Source organism: Mesoplodon mirus (genome assembly GCF_964341445.2).
Source record: "Mesoplodon mirus genome assembly, chromosome: 4".
Classification (NCBI taxonomy): Eukaryota; Metazoa; Chordata; class Mammalia; order Artiodactyla; family Ziphiidae; genus Mesoplodon; species Mesoplodon mirus.
The window spans coordinates 124,002,676-124,021,783 of NC_138979.1; the positions used below are offsets into that span (position 1 = coordinate 124,002,676).

Here is a 19,108-nt window from a genome sequence, read left to right on the forward strand (position 1 = left end):
AAGCCCATCCGAGTCATAAATCTTAATTCCATGCACAAGAGTTCACTGTGTCCCTTTATATAACAAACCCCCAACAAAAAAGAAGGTTTGGAGGCTAAAAAATACTCTGTTCCTAACTATTTCAGGTCAAGAAGGTCAGGAATAAACAGTACTGAAACTCCCTGACAGGACTGAAAACAGCTTAAAAAAAAATCTGAGATCTCGGATGTCACTCGTGCCAACAATTACTTGGACTCTTCCGGTCCTAGAACATGATCCCCTCAATGTTCAAAAGCCTTGGTCTCCAACTCAGCACGTTATCATCAAGAAAAGGGGAATTTATTTTTTAAACTTAACAAATTGATATGTTCTCAATCAATGAAAAGTTTTCTACAGGATTCAGTATTAACAGTTAATAAAAATCTGTCAATCGGCGGCGGTGATATAGGAAAAAACCTATTCTGAGGTTATAAATCACACAGATAGCAATTCAAGCAGGGCCTGTCATTAGGATATTAGGGGGGAAATCCATAGATGATGCATAGTCATTCACAGACCATCCACGGGTCTTCTCTCCTTAAGCTCGTAACTCACATTAAGTATCAAATATCATTCAATTTGACCAAATATTGCTCAGCACGTAAATTTACAAAAAAACTAAAAACCAATTTGTGGATGCCTGCTATTTAAGACATCTAGCTCACTAATTGCAAAATCTATAGGAAAGTCTGCACGGCATCAAAGCCTTGCTTGATCCTATGAGCACTTCTAAATGAAAAACTGTCTCTATTGTAAGTAAATAAAGCGCTAAATGCACAGTTCCTGGCTCTAATGCTGTCTCTCTTGTGGGTTTTGAAAATGACCTCTGTAGGCATCAAGGACTATAACTTTTTAGATAAAGAAAACTGTTCTTGTTTTAAGTCTATGTCAGGTTCATTCCCTATAGCCCACAGTTTTCAAAAGCAGAAGAAAAAGTAATCCAGAATTTTAAAAAGAAAAAAAAAAAAAAGTCCTGTTTCCAGAATGAAGTTCCCTGTCAGCCTGCCTTGGGCCTTAGGTGGAGAAGCAGAGATTAAAGAGTCAGTATTCTTTTTCATGTTTCATCTGCCAGTTTTGTGAATGTAGAAAGAAAAACCGGTAGCTACAGCTAAGCACCCAACTGTGGTATTAAGTAGAAAGTGTGATTCTAGCACACACCCCCTAACTTACACGCTCTCCACATTAGTGAATTCAAAATTAATTTTTGAGTATCTAGCAGAAAACCCCCCACTCCCCATTCTCTGCAGCCATTGATGAAGGTAGCTCAAGGGGGGGTGAGCCGAGCAGCAGATGCACCCTCATATTGCCATGACGATAATGAAGCTCTTTGTTCAGCTGTGTGAATGTCAAGCGTGAAAATCTCCGATGATCTCACCATTTCCTATTTATTCTATACTTACCTGAATACACCAAGTATTACAGCTTTTTAATGCATATGCAAACCTCTAAAATGTCCTTTTGTGAGACACTTTGCTAAAAGACCGCTTTTGAGATGTCTTCTTCATCTCCTCTCCAAACTGAATTAGACTGCTTCCTTCTTTTGAAGACACAAGTAACTCACTATTTAGAATCTTTGGCTTTGATTTTGTGGAACAGCCCAACAGGAAGAGACCATGTTCTCTTTTTTCCTCCATATTTCTGAAGGCAAACTTGGACTGATTTGTTTTGAGTTACTAACAGAGTTATGTTCCTGCCACAGACACAGGCTTCCTTTATGTCCTTTCAATCATCAGTCTATCTCTGTGGACAAAGTTTTCCTAAGGAACACTGAAATCCCTCTGTTGGTCACTGCGTGCAGGGCCATAGATGTGCACTCCAGCAAGAGCTCATCAGATTGGGCGGGGGGTGGGCGTAGTTTTTCTCTACAAGGAGTACATTTCTTGTATGCCTGCCACTAAGCTCAAACCAAGAGGCCAGGTGACTTTTTAAAAAGACAGTCAATCAATCTGAGCATCCAGTTTTTGTGGGGCAAAGTGTGTATGTGATGTAAAAGGTCACGTGTTCTAACACATAAGCATTTTTCTTTGGATTGAACTGTATTTGCCACTCCCTTCACAATTAGGGGTGGGTGGTATTTTGACACTTAGAGACAAAAATGGTCAAAGGAGCAGGGCTAGAATGGTTCCCCCGGCAAGATGTAAGTCCCTCCTTGTCTCTAGTAGTTTCTTCTCCCAAATGCAGGGTCATTTCTGTCCTCTGAAGAGCACAGTCTGTAACTCAAAGGCACCTGTAGCTTGGAAGCTGGAGCAGTACTGATACAACTTCTTGATTTTCCTCAAAGCTGAGCAATAGCAGCCAAAAGCAATTGGCTACACCCTAGACTTCAGGGCTCAAAGGAGCAAGCTGTCGTGCAGTAGCAGAGGCATCCACGGTTATACCTGGGACCATCCAAGACTGAAAGGGCATGTTTACCCTCTAAAACCTAAGAAAAGGCCATTTCAGTGTTTTGAGATCCTTAAATAAAAACGAATTCCTATTGCACAGTTTTAAAGACATCTTTCCAGAAATGTTATGCTGTGATCATTGAATTCAGTGGGCACACATAGGCTGCTCTACCAAAAGGTTTGGACAGCCAAAAGTAAACTTTGGGATAAACCAAAGAGAAGATGCCAGGTTATGTGTCAGAAGCACTCAGACCATATCACAGTGTAAGACTAAAAATAAGATCCTCACAGATATTTCCTCTCTCTCTCTCTCTCTCTCTCTCTCGGTTTCCTCTCTTTATAGTTTGAGCACACTGTTATGAATGTCCTCCTGGGCTCATTGGTTTGATGAGGATCTATCTCTTTTCAAGGGACAATTAACTGGTTTTTAAGGACTTCCATACCAAGTAACTTACATCATGCTTATTTCTGTTTTTCTCCACAAAAGGGATTTTGTGAAATAGATGAACACAGACATTCTCTCATTTCTCTCCATTATTTAAAGCTAAAAACCCCAAAATAAAAACAGCAGCCCTGGATTAGAGAGTATCAAAAAAGTTTTTGTGTTTTTCAAGTTGTCTAATTTATTACAAACTAAAAATCTCTTTCAAACTGGCACCAAAGTGGCTTTTCTTCCTGAGCTGATTAGGACCACATGAGCTCAGGAAAAGCTGTCAGATCCTGCCTCTGGCACAGCTGGAATGATCCAACTGATTTGCCAGTATGATTTCTTTTTTTTTAAAGCAGGAAGCTTCATCTACAAATCATAAATTTATATTCTAGAGCCCCAAGCAAAAATTATTCCGTGTTCATTTTAAAAGAAGCAAAATTCCATTGTGACCGCTTTTATGGGTCCTCCTGAAAAACAGACGCAACTGGGGTGATCTTTTGGTCAACATTTCATGCTACAGTAGGAGCTAACCCAGCGCCTTATCTTGAGTTATCTAGATTCCCACGGACACATGGGGGTGTCATTCAGAAAACACTGATCTTCAGGAAACAGTCATGATCCAAGACCATGCTGGAATGTCTACCTTTTCAGAATTCTGTTTGTCAGGCTGGCCCAGGGCAAATTAATGGATTAGGTTAAACTTGTCTTCTTGAGCTGACGGTGATGGGCCCCTGGATCTGCTCTGTGGTGTGGACCGCGGTAAGTGAAGGCACTCAAGTAGCTCCTGACTCCCCAGGGAACCCCTCAGGGGTCCTTTTCTCCGCAGCTCTTTCACCACCACTTCATCACGTAAACTTGCCTGGCCTGCGTCTCTCTCACTGAGGTCTCCTCTCTTTGCTAGATGGCCCTTGGCCTGGGTGATAAATAATATTTGTGGAATCATGGGTCCTAATAACTTTGTATTTATCTTCTCAGGAAACACAGATGCACCTAATCAGACCCAGAGTCATGCTGCCTTAACCCCAAAAGGTGACACACGTCAATCTTTTAGCAGATGAGCCATTCTGCCCCTTCACAGCACGTCTATGGGGCCCACCCCAAGGCTGATGTTTTACTGGTCATGCATTTCAGAAAGGAGATTTTGTTTGTTTCTCTGTTTCTTTGTTTGTAAGTAGGAGAAAGTATTATTAGGAAGGAGAGGGCGTGGTGATCTTTATGCTGATTCTGCAAACTCTAATTTGACTTTATAATTTCTGCCTCACTTTGCCCCTTGCTACGCACTGTATTGTGGGGTCTTTTTTTTTTTTTTTTTTTTTTTAATTTTGCCTGCTTTGGGTCAAATTCCAGTCCAAAATCCCCAGCCAGGCTGGGCTGGTCTAGCCTACCATCTCAGTGTTTTCTTCATGTGACTCTATAAAAGGGGCTTCTTAGTCTCTTTGCCTTTATTAAAAATACTAGAGCCATTTGAAATTATCCCTTATTCCAGATACACAGCAGGTAGAATTATACGCCAACCACTGATTGGGATGCTGCAAGTATTTCTGTGAAAATAGTGGGCAGAATTTCATAACCCATCGTTCCTCTATTAATAGTTAACCAGGTTGAGAGGATTTGAATAAAAGCACATCTTGTTGCATGCAACAATGGTTTGACAGAAGTGCTGTATGGCAGAGTCAGTATTTTACTGCTTTCAGCTTCACTACACAGTTTTGGAGCCGGGGAAGCCATGCATGCCGAATGGCAGAACTTACAATCGCCTACAAAAGCAGAGTACAGTCCTACCTGTGGAGCCTCACCACTAAGAGAAGGTGACAGTTCCGGGTTTTAAAAATATCCTAAACTGTAGAATAGTTTCCGAATAGAACTCGCTGCTCTTTGAAGCACTCATCAAAGCGAGGCTTTTTCAAGCCACTGTTAAGACATAAGTATTACATTTTACAACCATCCATTTCGTGTATTGTGAGACAAAAAAAAGAGAGAATGGGAGAAAAGCGTTGAAGTTTATATGTTTATGGATGAAATATATAGAGGTTTGATTTTTTGACCACTTTCAGAGCTAGGAAGAGTGGCTCAGACATGATGATGGGAAGAGCGTCTACAGCCTTAAACACAGCTCTTTTCCAAAGTGACTTCCCTTTACCCATCCAACCCCCCCCCCAAAAAAATCAAAATGTACTTCATGAAACTATTGTATATGAAGCACTTATTAGCCATAATTAAATGGACAATATGAATTTACTACGTCTTTAGGACTCTGGCTTGTTCTGGTTTAGAGCAAGATGATTAATGCAAATACATATTACTTGAGATAACCATTTAGCAGCTAATTTAGCCAAATTTATTACAGCAGTTAGAGGTTTTTCATTTTAGCAGACGGAGACAAGGACGTGCCAAAAGTGGGCAGCGTGGACGAGTGCACACTGCCCTCTAGTGGCCGGCCAGCTGGCGCGCTGCTGGCGGGCGTGGAGTCTCTGCAATTCGTATCCAAGCGATAACAGCGGGTTGTGCACGTTTCCGGCATCCTTTTAAACCCTTCCCATCCGTAGCACTTTATTTCAGGGGCTGATTTACTGCACTCTTCCCCCTTTTACTAGCTCAAGCGTACCCAGATACAAATCAAATCCATTTCAACTTGGCAAGATTTTGGTTAAAGTATCATTTTTAACATCTGCATTTTAAAGCTCTCTTTCCGTGGATGTTTAATGGCACCGTTTCACATTACTGATTGTTTTTACTTGTTCCTTCATTTGGGGCTATATTTCAGAGTCTGTGTGGAGCTGTCACTCTGTTTGGCTCTAGCTAAGTCAAACCTGTGCTTCCCTTAGGCCAGTGTTTCTCTCTGACTTGGTGAGGGAATGTATTTTGTTCCAACGTTCAGCAAATTTCTCACCAGAATCTCCCGTGACTGACCCATGTAGATTTGGTTCATACTATAAATTCTGTTCGACAAGATCAAAAGAAACCGGTACATAAGGACACGGGTTGATACTGCTCGCGCTGAGGTGAAATGATCAAAGACAGAGGCGGAAAGCATCTTTGGAACCATTCAGATATCCAGAATCGCAAAGAGGGCTACCTTGAAGCTATGAATAAATCACATCCAAATTTGCCTTTGTTCCCATCTGACGTCAAACCCATTGACAATATCCACACCGCATTAGCTGTTCTGTGAGCCAAAAAGATTTGTAGTCCTGTTATCCTTCCTTTCACACCATGACTGTCCAAAATGGAATAAAGTCTTGCTACAAACGCTAGTAACCCTAGCTCCGGAGCTACTGCTCCACTGACTTGGTGATTTGTCCTACTAATGGCATTCTACATTAAGCACACAGAGGAGCAGGCACCCCTGGGGCACCCCTGGCTTGGTGCGGGACCTCCCCTTTCCTCTTTTTTTAAAAAATTTATTTATTTATTTTTGGCTGCGTTGGGTCTTCGTTGTTGCCCGCAGGCTTTCGCTAGTTGCCGCGAGCAGGGGCTACTCTTCGTTACGGCGCGTGGGCTTCTCACTGCGGTGGCTTCTTGTTGTGGAGCACGCGGGCTTCAGTAGTTGTGGCTCGCAGGTTCTAGAGCGCAGGCTTAGTAGTTGTGGTGCACAGGCTTAGTTGCTCCGCGGCATGTGGGAACTTCCCGGATCAGGGCTCGAACCCGTGTCCCCTGCATTGGCAGGCAGATTCTTAACCACTGCGCCACCAGGGAAGTCCGGGACCTCCCCTTTCTAAGCTTCAGATTTTGCAGAGATGATAACCATTTCGTCCCGGTCCTAATATGCAATGCCTTCTATTCTGTTTTGTTTTTTCACCAGTGCTGAATAAGGGCCAATGTGTGACAAAGTACTATCGTTGGATGCAGAAGAATGGAGGATATATTTGGATACAGTCTAGTGCCACAATAGCTATTAACGCCAAGAACGCAAATGAGAAGAACATCATCTGGGTGAATTATCTTCTGAGGTATATTTTGGAATTCTTTTTCATTTCCATCTCAGTTATAAAACATGCAGCCCAATGGTAAATAGCTGACATGTTGTATTATCTTTTGACAGTATCTGGTGTGGAATTATATGGAAATTCTGCTTTTCTTTCCCCAAGATTCAAAGAAATGGGAAAAGTTCAAAGCCATGTCGGTAGGGACTTCGAGGGCAGATTTGCGAAATGTTCAATAGTTCTTGGTCTGCCAACCTTGGGGCAGTTCTGCAGAGGTTGCTTTGGTTTCCCCACAAATGTTCGGGCCAGAAAAAGAACACAGACGTTTGCCTCCAGAGGAAGTATTCAAAAAGCATCTCCTTCTGCCCCACACGTTCTCATACTCATGCGCTCCAACCCTCGTGAAAATTATGAAAAGGGGATGCAGAAGAAGTGGCAGAGTTCATATTCCTCCTGTATCCCATCTCTTTGAAGTCCTCAGCATATCACGTAGGGTTGGATTCCCCAGACTTTCAAGTTTTGGTAAGCAAAGGGAGTCGCCTTGCCAGAATTGAGACAATTTCAGTGTAAAAATGAAGGCAGTCTTCTTTTGCCTGCTCTGTGATCAGGCAAGGATGACCGCTGTTTTAATGCATCCTCAAATTTATATCCATTAATGCAGCCAAGCTCAACAGCCTCCTGAATTCCAGTGTGCAACACCACTCGTCTCTCCGTCGTCATCTGCTTACTGCCTGTGGATTCAGGCTAGCACCAAAGTAACCAAGATGCATAGCCTGGGTGGTCTGCGTCTGGGGACAAGCTTTCTGAGAGGTTCCCCACCAATCCTGCCATGAAGCTACCCAAATGCTCAGCCTGGCTCCCTCCCACCATTGTCATTCTAGTCTTTGGCTCCTCTTGGCCTAAAGCCACCAAGCAGGGCCCACATGTGGTCTGAGGAGGAAAACTTCCAGTAGGTCTTATGAATGGAAGTTGTTGCCCTTTGACTGATAATCTAGACAGGGAGTACCGAATCCCATTTTTCTTTGAGACAGAGATGCAGACAGTGGTGGCTCATCAGCACACAGACCCTTCAGAGTGTGTTTGTGTCCGCTGGTGACGACTTGAAGGCATGAATGTGCTTGCTCCCAATAGCATATCAATCAGACACTAATGATTATTGCTCTAGAGAGGGCTTTAATGTGCACCACTTAGAAGTCTTCATTCATCTACTTTCTTTTCCCTCTTTTGACCTCTTCTACTCTACATTAATGCTCTCTAAAGGTAAAAGTATGGGTATCTAATGGGGCTTTCTCCAAAGCCTGCCTTTCATGCAAACTATCCCCTGTGTTTGTGATATGCTCAAGATGGGTTCTGCTATCAGGGAATTCTTTTACTTAGGGGTTTATGGAACAGTGGCTGTATGCAATGCAGAAGGTTATAAAAACTCACATGCCAAAGAGAAGACAGAATAAGGTATTGTGGCACTGACATTCACTGTGCCAAGAAGACCTATTATTATTAAAAGTCAGACATTAGTAACAGGGACACCATCGACTGTAGGATGGCCGTCCCCCAGGCTGCTGGAGCCCAGGGCACTAAAGTAATCCCTGTGGTTGTTCATCTCATTCAGGGAGACTTCTTCCCATCTGGATCTTTCTTACTGCCTCATCAGCCTCATGACTTCCTACTCTGCCCCCAAACAGAGGGAGTGAGGAGGGGTAAGGAGAGGTCAGCTGGTGCTACTTTGGAGCAACACTCTTGGTCTAGCCTAGGATCACACGGTACAAGCTCATGAGCGTTTGGTTCTCCTGGTCCACCTAATTCCATATGGAGAAGAAGGAAGCAGTTTGGGTACCAAAGACCAGCCTTCAGGCTCAAAGAGCCTCAATCTCAGGCATGCCAGACGTGTTTCAGCTGACCTGAAGACTCACCCTGGGCTCAATAATAGAAGACTGGGGGGCTTCCCTGGTGGCACAGTGGTTGAGAGTCCGCCTGCCGATGCAGGGGACACGGGTTTGTGCCCCGGTCCGGGAGGATCCCACATGCCGTGGAGCGGCTGGGCCCGTGAGCCATGGCCGCTGAGCCTGCGCATCCGGAGCCTGTGCTCCGCAACGGGAGAGGCCACAACAGTGAGAGGCCCGCATACTGCAAAAATAATAATAGTAATAATAATAATAATAATAATAATAAAAGACTAGGAGTTGGCCGACAAGGGACTTGTGAAGCCACATGGCCTCTGGACCAAAGGAGACTGACATACATGAGCTTTAGCAGAGGAAGCTCCCCAGGTCTGTCACTCATCAGGATCACTTCTCCAGGCTGGAGGTCTAGGAAGAAGGGCCTTGGCCTGATTGCAACTATTGAAGTTGGTTTTTCTGTCCCACATTCCTGTCCTCTGTTCTTCCCCAAGCAGTATTTTCATGCTCCCTCTTCCTGGCCAGAATCCCTCACTTCTGGGCTCCGTCCAGGCTTGCACTTCCCTGTTCTAAAATTACTGCTCGTCCAGTCTTCTTCCTGTACCCTCACAACACCTGGCAGAATTACAGAAACTGCAAGGGCTAAGGCTACCTTCCCAGCATCTGGCTCATCTGATCATCTAGAGAAAGCTCTGCTGCTGACGCTAATTCACACTAAGGGGTAAAACCCTGATAAGTTATCTTAGTGAATTAACCCCCCTGGGATATTTGCAGTTTTAGTGTAGTTACTGAAACAGTGACTCTTTGATACAGGAATTTCACTAGAAATTAGCTAGTGAGTCATAGAGACCTATGGAAGGTCTCTGGCTGACTGGCCATGATAGAAGAACAGAAGAGGCATTTTCCACTTGGAGGCATGAGACTTTCCTAGTGCCTTCAGATTATGCAGCTGGTACTGCTCATACACTGGCCTGGCCTTGGAGTGGCATTTCTAGAAGATCGCTGACTGACCGAACACACTCCCTTTTCCAGAGGAGGCTTGTTTCTGAATTAAAAATAGAAAATTAAGCACTTTTGTGCAAATGGGGTTAGCTTCATTCTTTCCCCACTGCAATCAGATTTCCAGCTAACAAGCCACAGGTGTACGCCACACGAGCAGATGAAAATGTGATTGTAATGGGTGTGTTGACAGTTCAGTAGCCATAATCCACGCAGCCCAAGGTGCACCTGTGCATCTGTTGGATCATTAGGTGCTGAGGGCTCTGCCCCCCAACTCCCCGCCCCCAATAGCCTTAGAGCCATCTGAACAGCTGGGGACTCCATCAAGGAACCAAGACAAGGGTACTGAAGCAATGGACTCAGTAGGAGCCCAGGTGAAGGCAGGGCACCCCCGGAGGCAGGGGAATGAATTGTTGAGGGTGCTTCACTCATCCTCCCTTCCCCCAGGTGTGGTACTGGGAGGACTGTCAAGCAGCCCAGTTCCCTGGCCCCCAGTAGTACCTGATTATTTGAAAGCTTTTTGGTGGCTTCCATGTAACATTTGGGTATTCAGTCATTGTGGCAAGGTGCACCTGTTCCCCAGCACATGCAATCCAAGCTTCTGTAAAAGTCCCATGATGAGCTGAGAAATGATTGCATGCTTAGTCTTTCAAACCCTCTAAACTCCAAAAGTTCAGGGCAAGGAAGTGGGAAGAAGATGGTCAAAAGCAACCCATCCAGAATGGGTGTCTGCACTCTTGATGAACACCTCCCTCCTCCACAGCAACCCCGAGTACAAGGACACGCCAATGGACATCGCACAGCTTCCCCACCTGCCGGAGAAAACTTCGGAATCCTCAGAGACCTCCGACTCTGAGTCAGACTCTAAAGACACCTCAGGTATTACAGGTATTACGACTTCTCCATGTTCTGCAGTTATGGCTTGCCTTTCCAAACTTGAGGGGTGGGCAACGGCCAAAGGAGTGTCATCTGAACAAAGCAACTGGCCAAAGTTTATATAGGGATATATGTCACATCAGGTTATTACTGAATCTTTCTCAACACATATATGTATATATACTTATATACCACTACATACAGATGTACACACTACATAAGTGTGTGCACATATATACAATACATATTTTTATGTATGTGGTGTTATGTAAATATATACATGCATCTAAATATGTATAAATATATACATGTATGCATGTTGTGGTATGTATTCATACACATAGGTATATTATGGTATATAAATATATATACACAAATATACAGAGAGATTGATTGACTGAGCCATCACTTAATGTCAGCCCTCCATACAGAAGAAGCCTGGCCCTAACCCCATAGCTAGCTCCAACCTCTTTACCAGAAGCAGACAGCAGGGCTATCTCTGTTGCTCCAAGACAGACCATGACTTTGAGCCCCAAATATTCACATCCTCACCAAGCTGGGATTGAACCTCTAAAGTCGGATCCTTAATGGCATCGGTAACTGACTCTTTCTGGGTGCCGTCTGTTACTCATTTTCTGAATCTATGCTGAACAAATCCATGCTTTCGCATTCCTAGTTATTTTGGGAAGCAAACTTTGAGTAGTTCTTTGGAGCACAGGAAAGCTAATATAAACATTTACTTTTCCTCCATTTCCCAGTCCCCTTCCACAGACACACATAGACGCAAGGGGCACATAACTCATAGAATTTACGGCTGCAAAAACTCCTAAGCCTCTCCTAACCCAACCTTTTCCGCTAAATAAATGAAGGCCAGAGTAGTTACATGATTTGTCCAAGGTGCTAGTCCAGGCTGCCATCCGAAAGCAGAGCCATAAAATCAGCATCATCCTTAAAGGTTCTGAGGTTCTATTACTAAGAAAATCTATCCTCCCTAAAATGTGCCAGATGACTAGGGCACACCGGCCACAAACCCCATCCTTAGGGAACATGCTCTTGTACCGTATTCCCTCTACTCCACATACAGCTTCAGGGAGGTGGAAGCAGGTGGGGAGGATCTTGACTGATTTCTTGTAAATTACATTCATTCGAGAAAGTTCTTTACTAGGGCGGAGTTCTAGAACAGACCATCTCTGCTCCTTATTTATATAGTATATAGCAGTGAACAAAAAAGACAAAAATTCCCTGCCCTGTGGAGCTTATATTCCAGCTGGGGGAAGAGACAGAAGTAAATAAAAATAACACATACAACGAATCAGATGGCGCTCAGTGCTCTAGAGAAAACTAACTTTAGGAATAGAGAGTATGGTTTTCAGTAATGAGCAGATATTTACCAGGGGAAGGTGCAGACCTCTTTGGAGAGTCACTTTGCAAATCATCATTTTTCTGTGTCACTACCACCTTATTCCCGGTTATTTACTCTCGAGTCCGTGAGCATTTTCGCAGAACATCTCGAATGTTAACGTGCCTAAGAATCACCTGGGGATCCTGTTCAAATGAAGAATCTGATCCAGTAGGTCTGGGTGAAAGCCTAGGATTCTGCATTTGTAGCAAGCCTCCAGGTGATGCCAATGCTGCGGGTGGGTCCGGGGACCGCACTTCTCAGTCAGGGTCGCGCTAATCTAGGTCCTCAAGAGAGGGAAAGCCCAGGCTTTAAGTAACCGAGGCAGTGGAGCTGCTCAGGATAAGGCGACGCCCCCTCCACCTCTGCCCTCCCCTCCCCCACCCCCGCAGGTGAGAGGTGGGTCTTGCCCTGCTAACCCGTTGTCTCCTGTGTCTCCTCTCCCCGCCCCCTACCCCCCGCGGCCGCCGGCCCCACGCAGAGGACAACGAGAACTCCAAGTCCGACGAGAAGGGGAACCAGTCCGAGAACAGCGAAGACCCGGAGCCCGACCGCAAGAAGTCGGGCAACACGTGCGACAACGACATGAACTGCAACGACGACGGCCACAGCTCCAGCAACCCGGACAGCCGCGACAGCGACGACAGCTTCGAGCACTCGGACTTTGAGAACCCCAAGGCGGCCGAGGACGGCGGCGGCGGCTTCGGCGCGCTGGGCCCCATGCAGATCAAGGTCGAGCGCTACGTGGAGAGCGAGTCGGACCTGCGGCTGCAGAACTGCGAGTCGCTGTCGTCGGACAGCGCCAAGGACTCGGACAGCGCGGGCGAGGCGGGCGCGCAGGCCTCCAGCAAGCACCAGAAGCGCAAGAAGAGGCGGAAACGGCAGAAGGGCGGCAGCGCCAGCCGCCGGCGCCTGTCCAGCGCGTCGAGCCCCGGCGGCCTGGACGCGGGCCTGGTGGAGCCCCCGCGGCTGCTGTCCTCCCCCAACAGTGCCTCGGTGCTCAAGATCAAGACGGAGATCTCGGAACCCATCAACTTCGACAACGACAGCAGCATCTGGAACTACCCGCCCAACCGGGAGATCTCCCGGAACGAGTCGCCCTACAGCATGACCAAGCCCCCCAGCTCCGAGCACTTCCCGTCCCCGCCGGGCGGCGCCGGCGGCGGGGGGCTGCACGTGGCCATCCCCGACTCGGTCCTCACTCCGCCCGGTGCCGACGGCACGGCCGCCGCCGCCGCCGCCCGCAAGACTCAGTTCGGCACCTCGGCCCCCGCGGCCTTGGCCCCCGTCGCCTCCGACCCGCTGTCGCCCCCGCTCTCGGCGTCCCCGCGGGACAAGCACCCCGGGGGCGGAAGCAGCGGCAGCGGGAGCGGCCCCGGAGCGTCCAACTCCTTGCTGTACACTGGGGACCTGGAGGCGCTGCAGAGGTTGCAGGCGGGCAACGTCGTGCTGCCGCTGGTGCACAGGGTGACCGGGACGCTGGCGGCCACCAGCACGGCCGCGCAGAGGGTCTACACCACGGGCACCATCCGCTACGCGCCAGCCGAGGTGACCCTGGCCATGCAGGGCAACCTGCTGCCCAACGCGCACGCTGTTAACTTCGTGGACGTTAACAGCCCGGGCTTCAGCCTTGACCCCAAGACGCCCATGGAGATGCTCTACCACCACGTGCACCGGCTCAACATGTCGGGACCGTTTGGCGGCGCCGTGAGCGCGGCCAGCCTGACGCAGATGCCCGCCGGCAACGTGTTCACCACGGCCGAGGGACTCTTCTCCACGCTGCCCTTCCCCGTCTACAGCAACGGCATCCACGCGGCACAGACTCTGGAGCGCAAGGAGGACTGAGCCCCGCCCCCCGCGGCCCGGGGCTCTGCCCGGAGGCATCGTCGGAGTTTTCGTTTAGACCTTTGATTCTAGCACTTTGAATTCGAGCAGGTCAGCATCTTCTCTCGCCACGACGGTCCCCGCTCCATCCCCTCTTTCTTTCACTGGACTCATTCTTTCCTGTAAAGATATGTTTATTTTTGGCCTTCAGAGGGTCAGACGACCAGTTTGCCTGCCATTTTGTCTTCTTCCGAGATGTGTGTTGGGTTGTTTTGCTTTCCTTTGCATCTTTATTAAGATGTCTTTAATGTGTATATGCCTCTGCCATAGAATACTCAGTCTTGTGGTCAAGAGATTTCTCAAATGACAACCATTGAGGTTTCTTCGTAAAGATCTTGATGTGATCAAGATTGAAAGAGACAAGCATAAACAATGTGCCCTGTTTGACTAAGTCAAATGAAATGGGGTGGTGTTTTTGTTTTTGTTCCTAATTCCTTTGAAAATAGGGGGATAGTATTTTAGAATTTTATGCAGAATTTAATTCTCTTTTTATGGTTAAGATTTTAAGATTTTCTTACTTGCACATAAAAATAATTTGGGTTCTTAAACTTAATTTCTGGCCTGTGACTAGAATGTTTAAAAAAAAGTTGGACTAAATGTTAATTACTGAAACATTAACTTAATTTCTAAAACCATGGTGCTATCATTTATTAATCTGTAATGTCTTCATACAAAATGCAGCTCCTGGGCTGGGTTTTGAAAAAAATGTGTTCTGTCCTGGTCTGGAGTCCATTGCTGCAGTCTCCTTGGTTAGTTAAGACAAAGCCCTCATTAATGTTTGCTGCAGGACTTAAAATTTTTTACCTCCCAACTAACATAGCCTCACATTAAATTTAATGGGTCAGGAAAGCCCTTTTTAAAAGGGCTTTTGGAAAACTCAATCAAACTGATTTGAGGAGCAGTTTAGGTACATACTGCCTTTTGTTGAGCTTTCTCTCTTTCCTTTTCTCAGTCTAACTGAGGCTAATTTTTGCAACTTCAATAACACTTTGGAGTAAAAGAAGGAAAATATTTAACGTTTTTGATTTTTTCATTTCTTGCTAAAAAAAAAAAAGGAAGGTTGTATTTTGGGGGACTGATTTGGTGGATTTTTTTTCCCCTTTGGTTCTTTTATTTCTAGGTTGGAACCAGTAAGGTTTAAAACTAAAGAATGGGTTAAAATAAGCTTCAAACAGATAACTGCAACTGAAAACTGCACATTAAGTTTAAAAAAAAAAGAAAAAGAAAGAAAAAGAAAAAGAAAAAAATATCCTATTTTGTCTTTGTTGCCAGAAATCAGTGTAGTGTCAAACACTCCAAATGACTGTCAAATATAAATTCTTCTTCCACTCCATTTTTGGCAGCTGTTTGTTAAGGCATCTAATAACAGATGTGAGAACTGTAATGTGTGCACTGTGGATGTGTCCTTGGCTGTCAGTCCATTGCAGTTTCAATGTGTGTTTCTATATGCAGTATATACTAAGCTAATGTAGTTGTTTTGTCCTTTGTCTTCTCTGTGCTCTATCTCTAGTACAGTCCCATTCCTGCAGTCCTAGTGAATCAGTGATTCTTGGGGGTTAGTGATTTTTGTGTGGTGGCCTTCCTCTGTAACGTCACCCTATGCTGCTTCTACTGTCTGTGAATCTTCCATTTCACTTTTCAAGATTTCTGCTGTTGCTTTGCTGGTGTATATTCTCCCAACCTCTCCCCTTTCTCTCTCTCTCTCTCTCTCTCTCTCTCTCTCTCTCTCTCTCTCTCTCTCTCTGTCTCCCCTTTTCCTGCCTCATCTCCCCCCCCAACCCCAACTTCTCCAAAATCTTTTTCATTCTCAGAGATAAAAAGACTCTTAACTAGCTCAAGGTTAATGGAGCCATTTTTCCCATAATGGAATTCTGGGTATGACTCTTTTGGAGTGCCACACAAAGCACTGAAGAATAATGCTCAGATATATGAAATAAATTGATGCCATATAGCCTCAGTTGTTAACATTCCCAGAGTCCCTTGTGTTCTACCTATAAGCAGTGGGTGCTTTGCTTTGGTTTCCTTCCAGGTTGGCTGATGGAGCAATATATAAAGCAATTTACCAGTGAGACAGAAAATTATTTCAAAGGTCAACCAACATTTTTTAAAAACAAAAGGGGAACGGTGGGGGGGGGGGATGGACTATAGAATTGTCGTATATATTTGTTTATGTGTGCAATGCTAATATAGTAACTTGGCTGTCCTTTGAATATCACTGTGTTGAATGGATTCCTCCAGGCCCTTTGATTCCATGAGTTGGGCCCAAACCACTGTGGAATAGTGAAAAGAAGTTTAATGCCACAAATTCTAATAGTGAGCACGTACTTGAAGGATTTGAGTAGGTTTAGGAAGTGAAGAAGGCCAATCACAAAATTTAAAGAGTAATTTTGGAAGCTCTACTCTAGCTATTGAACAATCAAAGGAACGCACCTATCAGCTACAAAGAACAGCTAGACAGCTGTTTTTTATTTTCTTTTATAAATGTTTCTGTGTTGTGTCAAAATGATTTCTGGTGATTTAAACTAACAGATAATCACAGCTGCTGTCTAAATCCATAGTGTTAAAATTACAAAGTGGAAAAAAAAATACTTCATTACCTGTGAAGACTGTGTCTGTGTTTTTAACTATTTCTTGTACAAATATATGAAAACTTTTATGAGGAGACTGGTGCCAAGTAGCTGAATAATGGGGAAAGGGATATTCTGTTCGTAAAAATCTTAGCAGTGTTACCAACTCTACAATATATATATAAAAAAAATTAAAACATTACAAAGCGACAGCTATGGTACATTTGTTTTGTGTGAAGCTAACGGGACCTAACTTCCTGAGTGCCTGGCTTATTTTGAAACATTTTTTTTCATTGACCATTTATAATGCTGCAAATCAGAAATGTACATACTTCATTTACAACAGGGTTCTTTTTATACTTTTGTAGATTCTCATACATGTCACATACATGGTTGTCTTTATGTAACTTAATTTTTCATCTGCAGGTGCCATTTTCATAATAAACTTCTCTTGGATTTGTTACTATCTGGCATCATTTCTTTTACATGTAACCATCCTAACTAATGAATGCTGGTAGTATTTGTTTAAGCAGGTACCTTGGTCATTATTCTTGATTTAAACAAAAAAGAAAAAAATTTTCAAAGCATCCATATTTTTGCTAGTTTTGGACAAAATGTGTAGCTTGCATACCGATGAGGCTGACTGACAAGGCACAGCTTAAGATGCTAATCCAAATACTACACCAAACGTGCAACCATCCTAGACCTTCAGCTACCCCAACTCATTGTCATATGAGCATTATTATGTACGTTATCAAAGCTGAACAACAGGCCTGCGACATTAACCACTATGGGAAGTGTGCATTTTTTCTTGATTAATACACAGTAAATGATGAGAGTTTTCATACATTAATCATTAAAATGCACTCGATATTTTCATTGATTATGAGCTCTAATGTATAACCAACTGTTCCATTGCTTATATCTTCTCTTTATACTAAATACGTATTTTCTTTCTCCAGATAAGCCAAGTAAGTCATGATTGTGCTGCGTTATTGGGTAGGTCAGCATCCAGCCTGTCCCTTTTTGAGGCAGGTCAGCTGGCCAACTCCAAAAAATAAAGAGGGAAAACTTCAGCCGCTCTCTCAAAGTTAAGGATACAGGTGGGTCACCTGTTAAGTCTGTGCTCTCCAGAAAATGAAGACATATGGATGGGCTGAGTGGAAAGAAAAGGCAAACACTTTGTCCAAAAGCTCCCCAGTATAGTAAATATCATGTCCTACTTTAAGTCTTTGATGACATTTGCTCATTTGAGGGTACTTTTAGTTAATGGAGGATAGCTTCAGACTGGTGGATGTGGAAAGGCAGTTATGGTCGTGGGGTCCTAGATCTCTCCACTAGACCCTTTGCGGATCCCTGGAAATAAGTACTTAAAAATTAGAAATAGGAAGAGGGTGACTGAGAATACAGAACTGGATTCTCTCAACTGCTTTGCCAAAATCTATCTTTCCTTTTTGCTCTTGAGAGTCAGAAGAACAGATTAGAGCAATATTGAGAAGCAAACAAATTGATGAAGCTGGAAACGTGGTCCTGAACAGATGACAGTGAGTGTCGAAGCCAGCTTACCCAAGGCACTCTGTCTGAAGGTGTTGATGGACCCGGCTGTTAGCCTCGGCTTCCAGAGCTTTGCATGGGGGAGGGTCTACCAAGGCTGAGGGCTGACCCTCTGTTAGCTCGATGACAATGTTGGTTGGCCATAACACTTTAATTCTGGACACCCCTTCACCCTGTGATCTGGGGGTAGTAGCAGTTGGGAGTGGAAAAAGGAAAGCCAGACATGGTGATGGGTGAATTGAAATCCTCATGATATTTGGAGCTTCTGCAATAGAGGTGATAGAAATCCTCGATGCTTACCCAGGCTCAAGCCTCCTTAGCATCAAGTTTCCTGTCCTTTATTTGTACCCATCAATGCTAAAATATGTCACTCATTAAATAAAGAACACCTCATAGCCAAAAACAGAGGGCGTGAGCTCTGGGCGCAGACCCACTGACAACTGGGCAGCCCTGCCACTTCCCCAGCCCTGGGGCTGCCAGCCAAACCAGAACCCTGAGCTCCTCAGAGGCACAGGACCTCTCCCTTGCCAGTCTGGCAGCAAGTCACTTTGTTAAGGCTTCAGTTTGCAGGTGATGGATAGAACAGGGATCTAAGGCCAGCCCTCTGCATCTCTTCTCCTTCCCAGCTGATTCTGACACTTATCCATTTGGCAATGAGGAACAACAATGGCGGCAAACCTTTAAATAAGGTAGCAGGCAGGACGAGAGGGAAGATATGCACTCAGTTGAGCATAAATAAACTGGTCTTCATCCTTTTGGACTATAACTCTTACCCATCTTCACCTACCCCTAGACAAAGCATATTTATGTTGAACAACATGCTGAACAATTTGAAATCAACTTGGTCTATGCACTGCTTTGAAGGTAAGAGATAATGTATATTTTCAAGCCCAGAAGATAGTCGGTTCAAGCCAAGAAGATTGTTATCCAGGTTCAAAAATTAGAAAGAGTGAAGGACCTGGAAGAAAAGGAAGAATACCTTCGCTAATCCTTCATATCATGTAGTGAAAAAGGCAAACCTTATTCATGAGCATGAGTCTCAAAGGGTGATGACAACTAGCAGGCTTAAGAAACAATTCTGGGATGCTAAGGTAAGCTAACACCCTTCGATGCTTCTGCTTTTCTGTATCTCCTAGAAAACCATTATAAGGGTGGGGGGAGGCGGGCTGACCTGGTAAA

General features: G+C 44.8%; 1 protein-coding gene across 12 annotated transcripts in view; it reads left to right on the top strand.

The window, feature by feature from the left end:
• Window positions 1-14,443, top strand: part of NPAS3 (neuronal PAS domain protein 3) — a gene marked incomplete at its 5' end in the record, with an annotated part of 875,991 nt that extends 861,548 nt beyond the window's left edge. For 8 of the 12 annotated variants that reach the window (XM_082619879.1, XM_082619884.1, XM_082619887.1 and 5 more), the window contains 3 exons: window positions 6,635-6,782; window positions 10,413-10,537; window positions 12,406-14,443. In XM_082619879.1, coding sequence (XP_082476005.1) covers window positions 6,635-6,782; window positions 10,413-10,537; window positions 12,406-13,769 — 1,637 coding nt within the window. In that variant the 3' untranslated portion in view covers window positions 13,770-14,443. The remainder of the gene's footprint in view (window positions 1-6,634; window positions 6,783-10,412; window positions 10,538-12,405) is intronic. The other 4 variants (XM_082619883.1, XM_082619885.1, XM_082619886.1 and 1 more) reach the window with 1 other exon arrangement.
• Window positions 14,444-19,108: the final 4,665 nt, after the last annotated feature.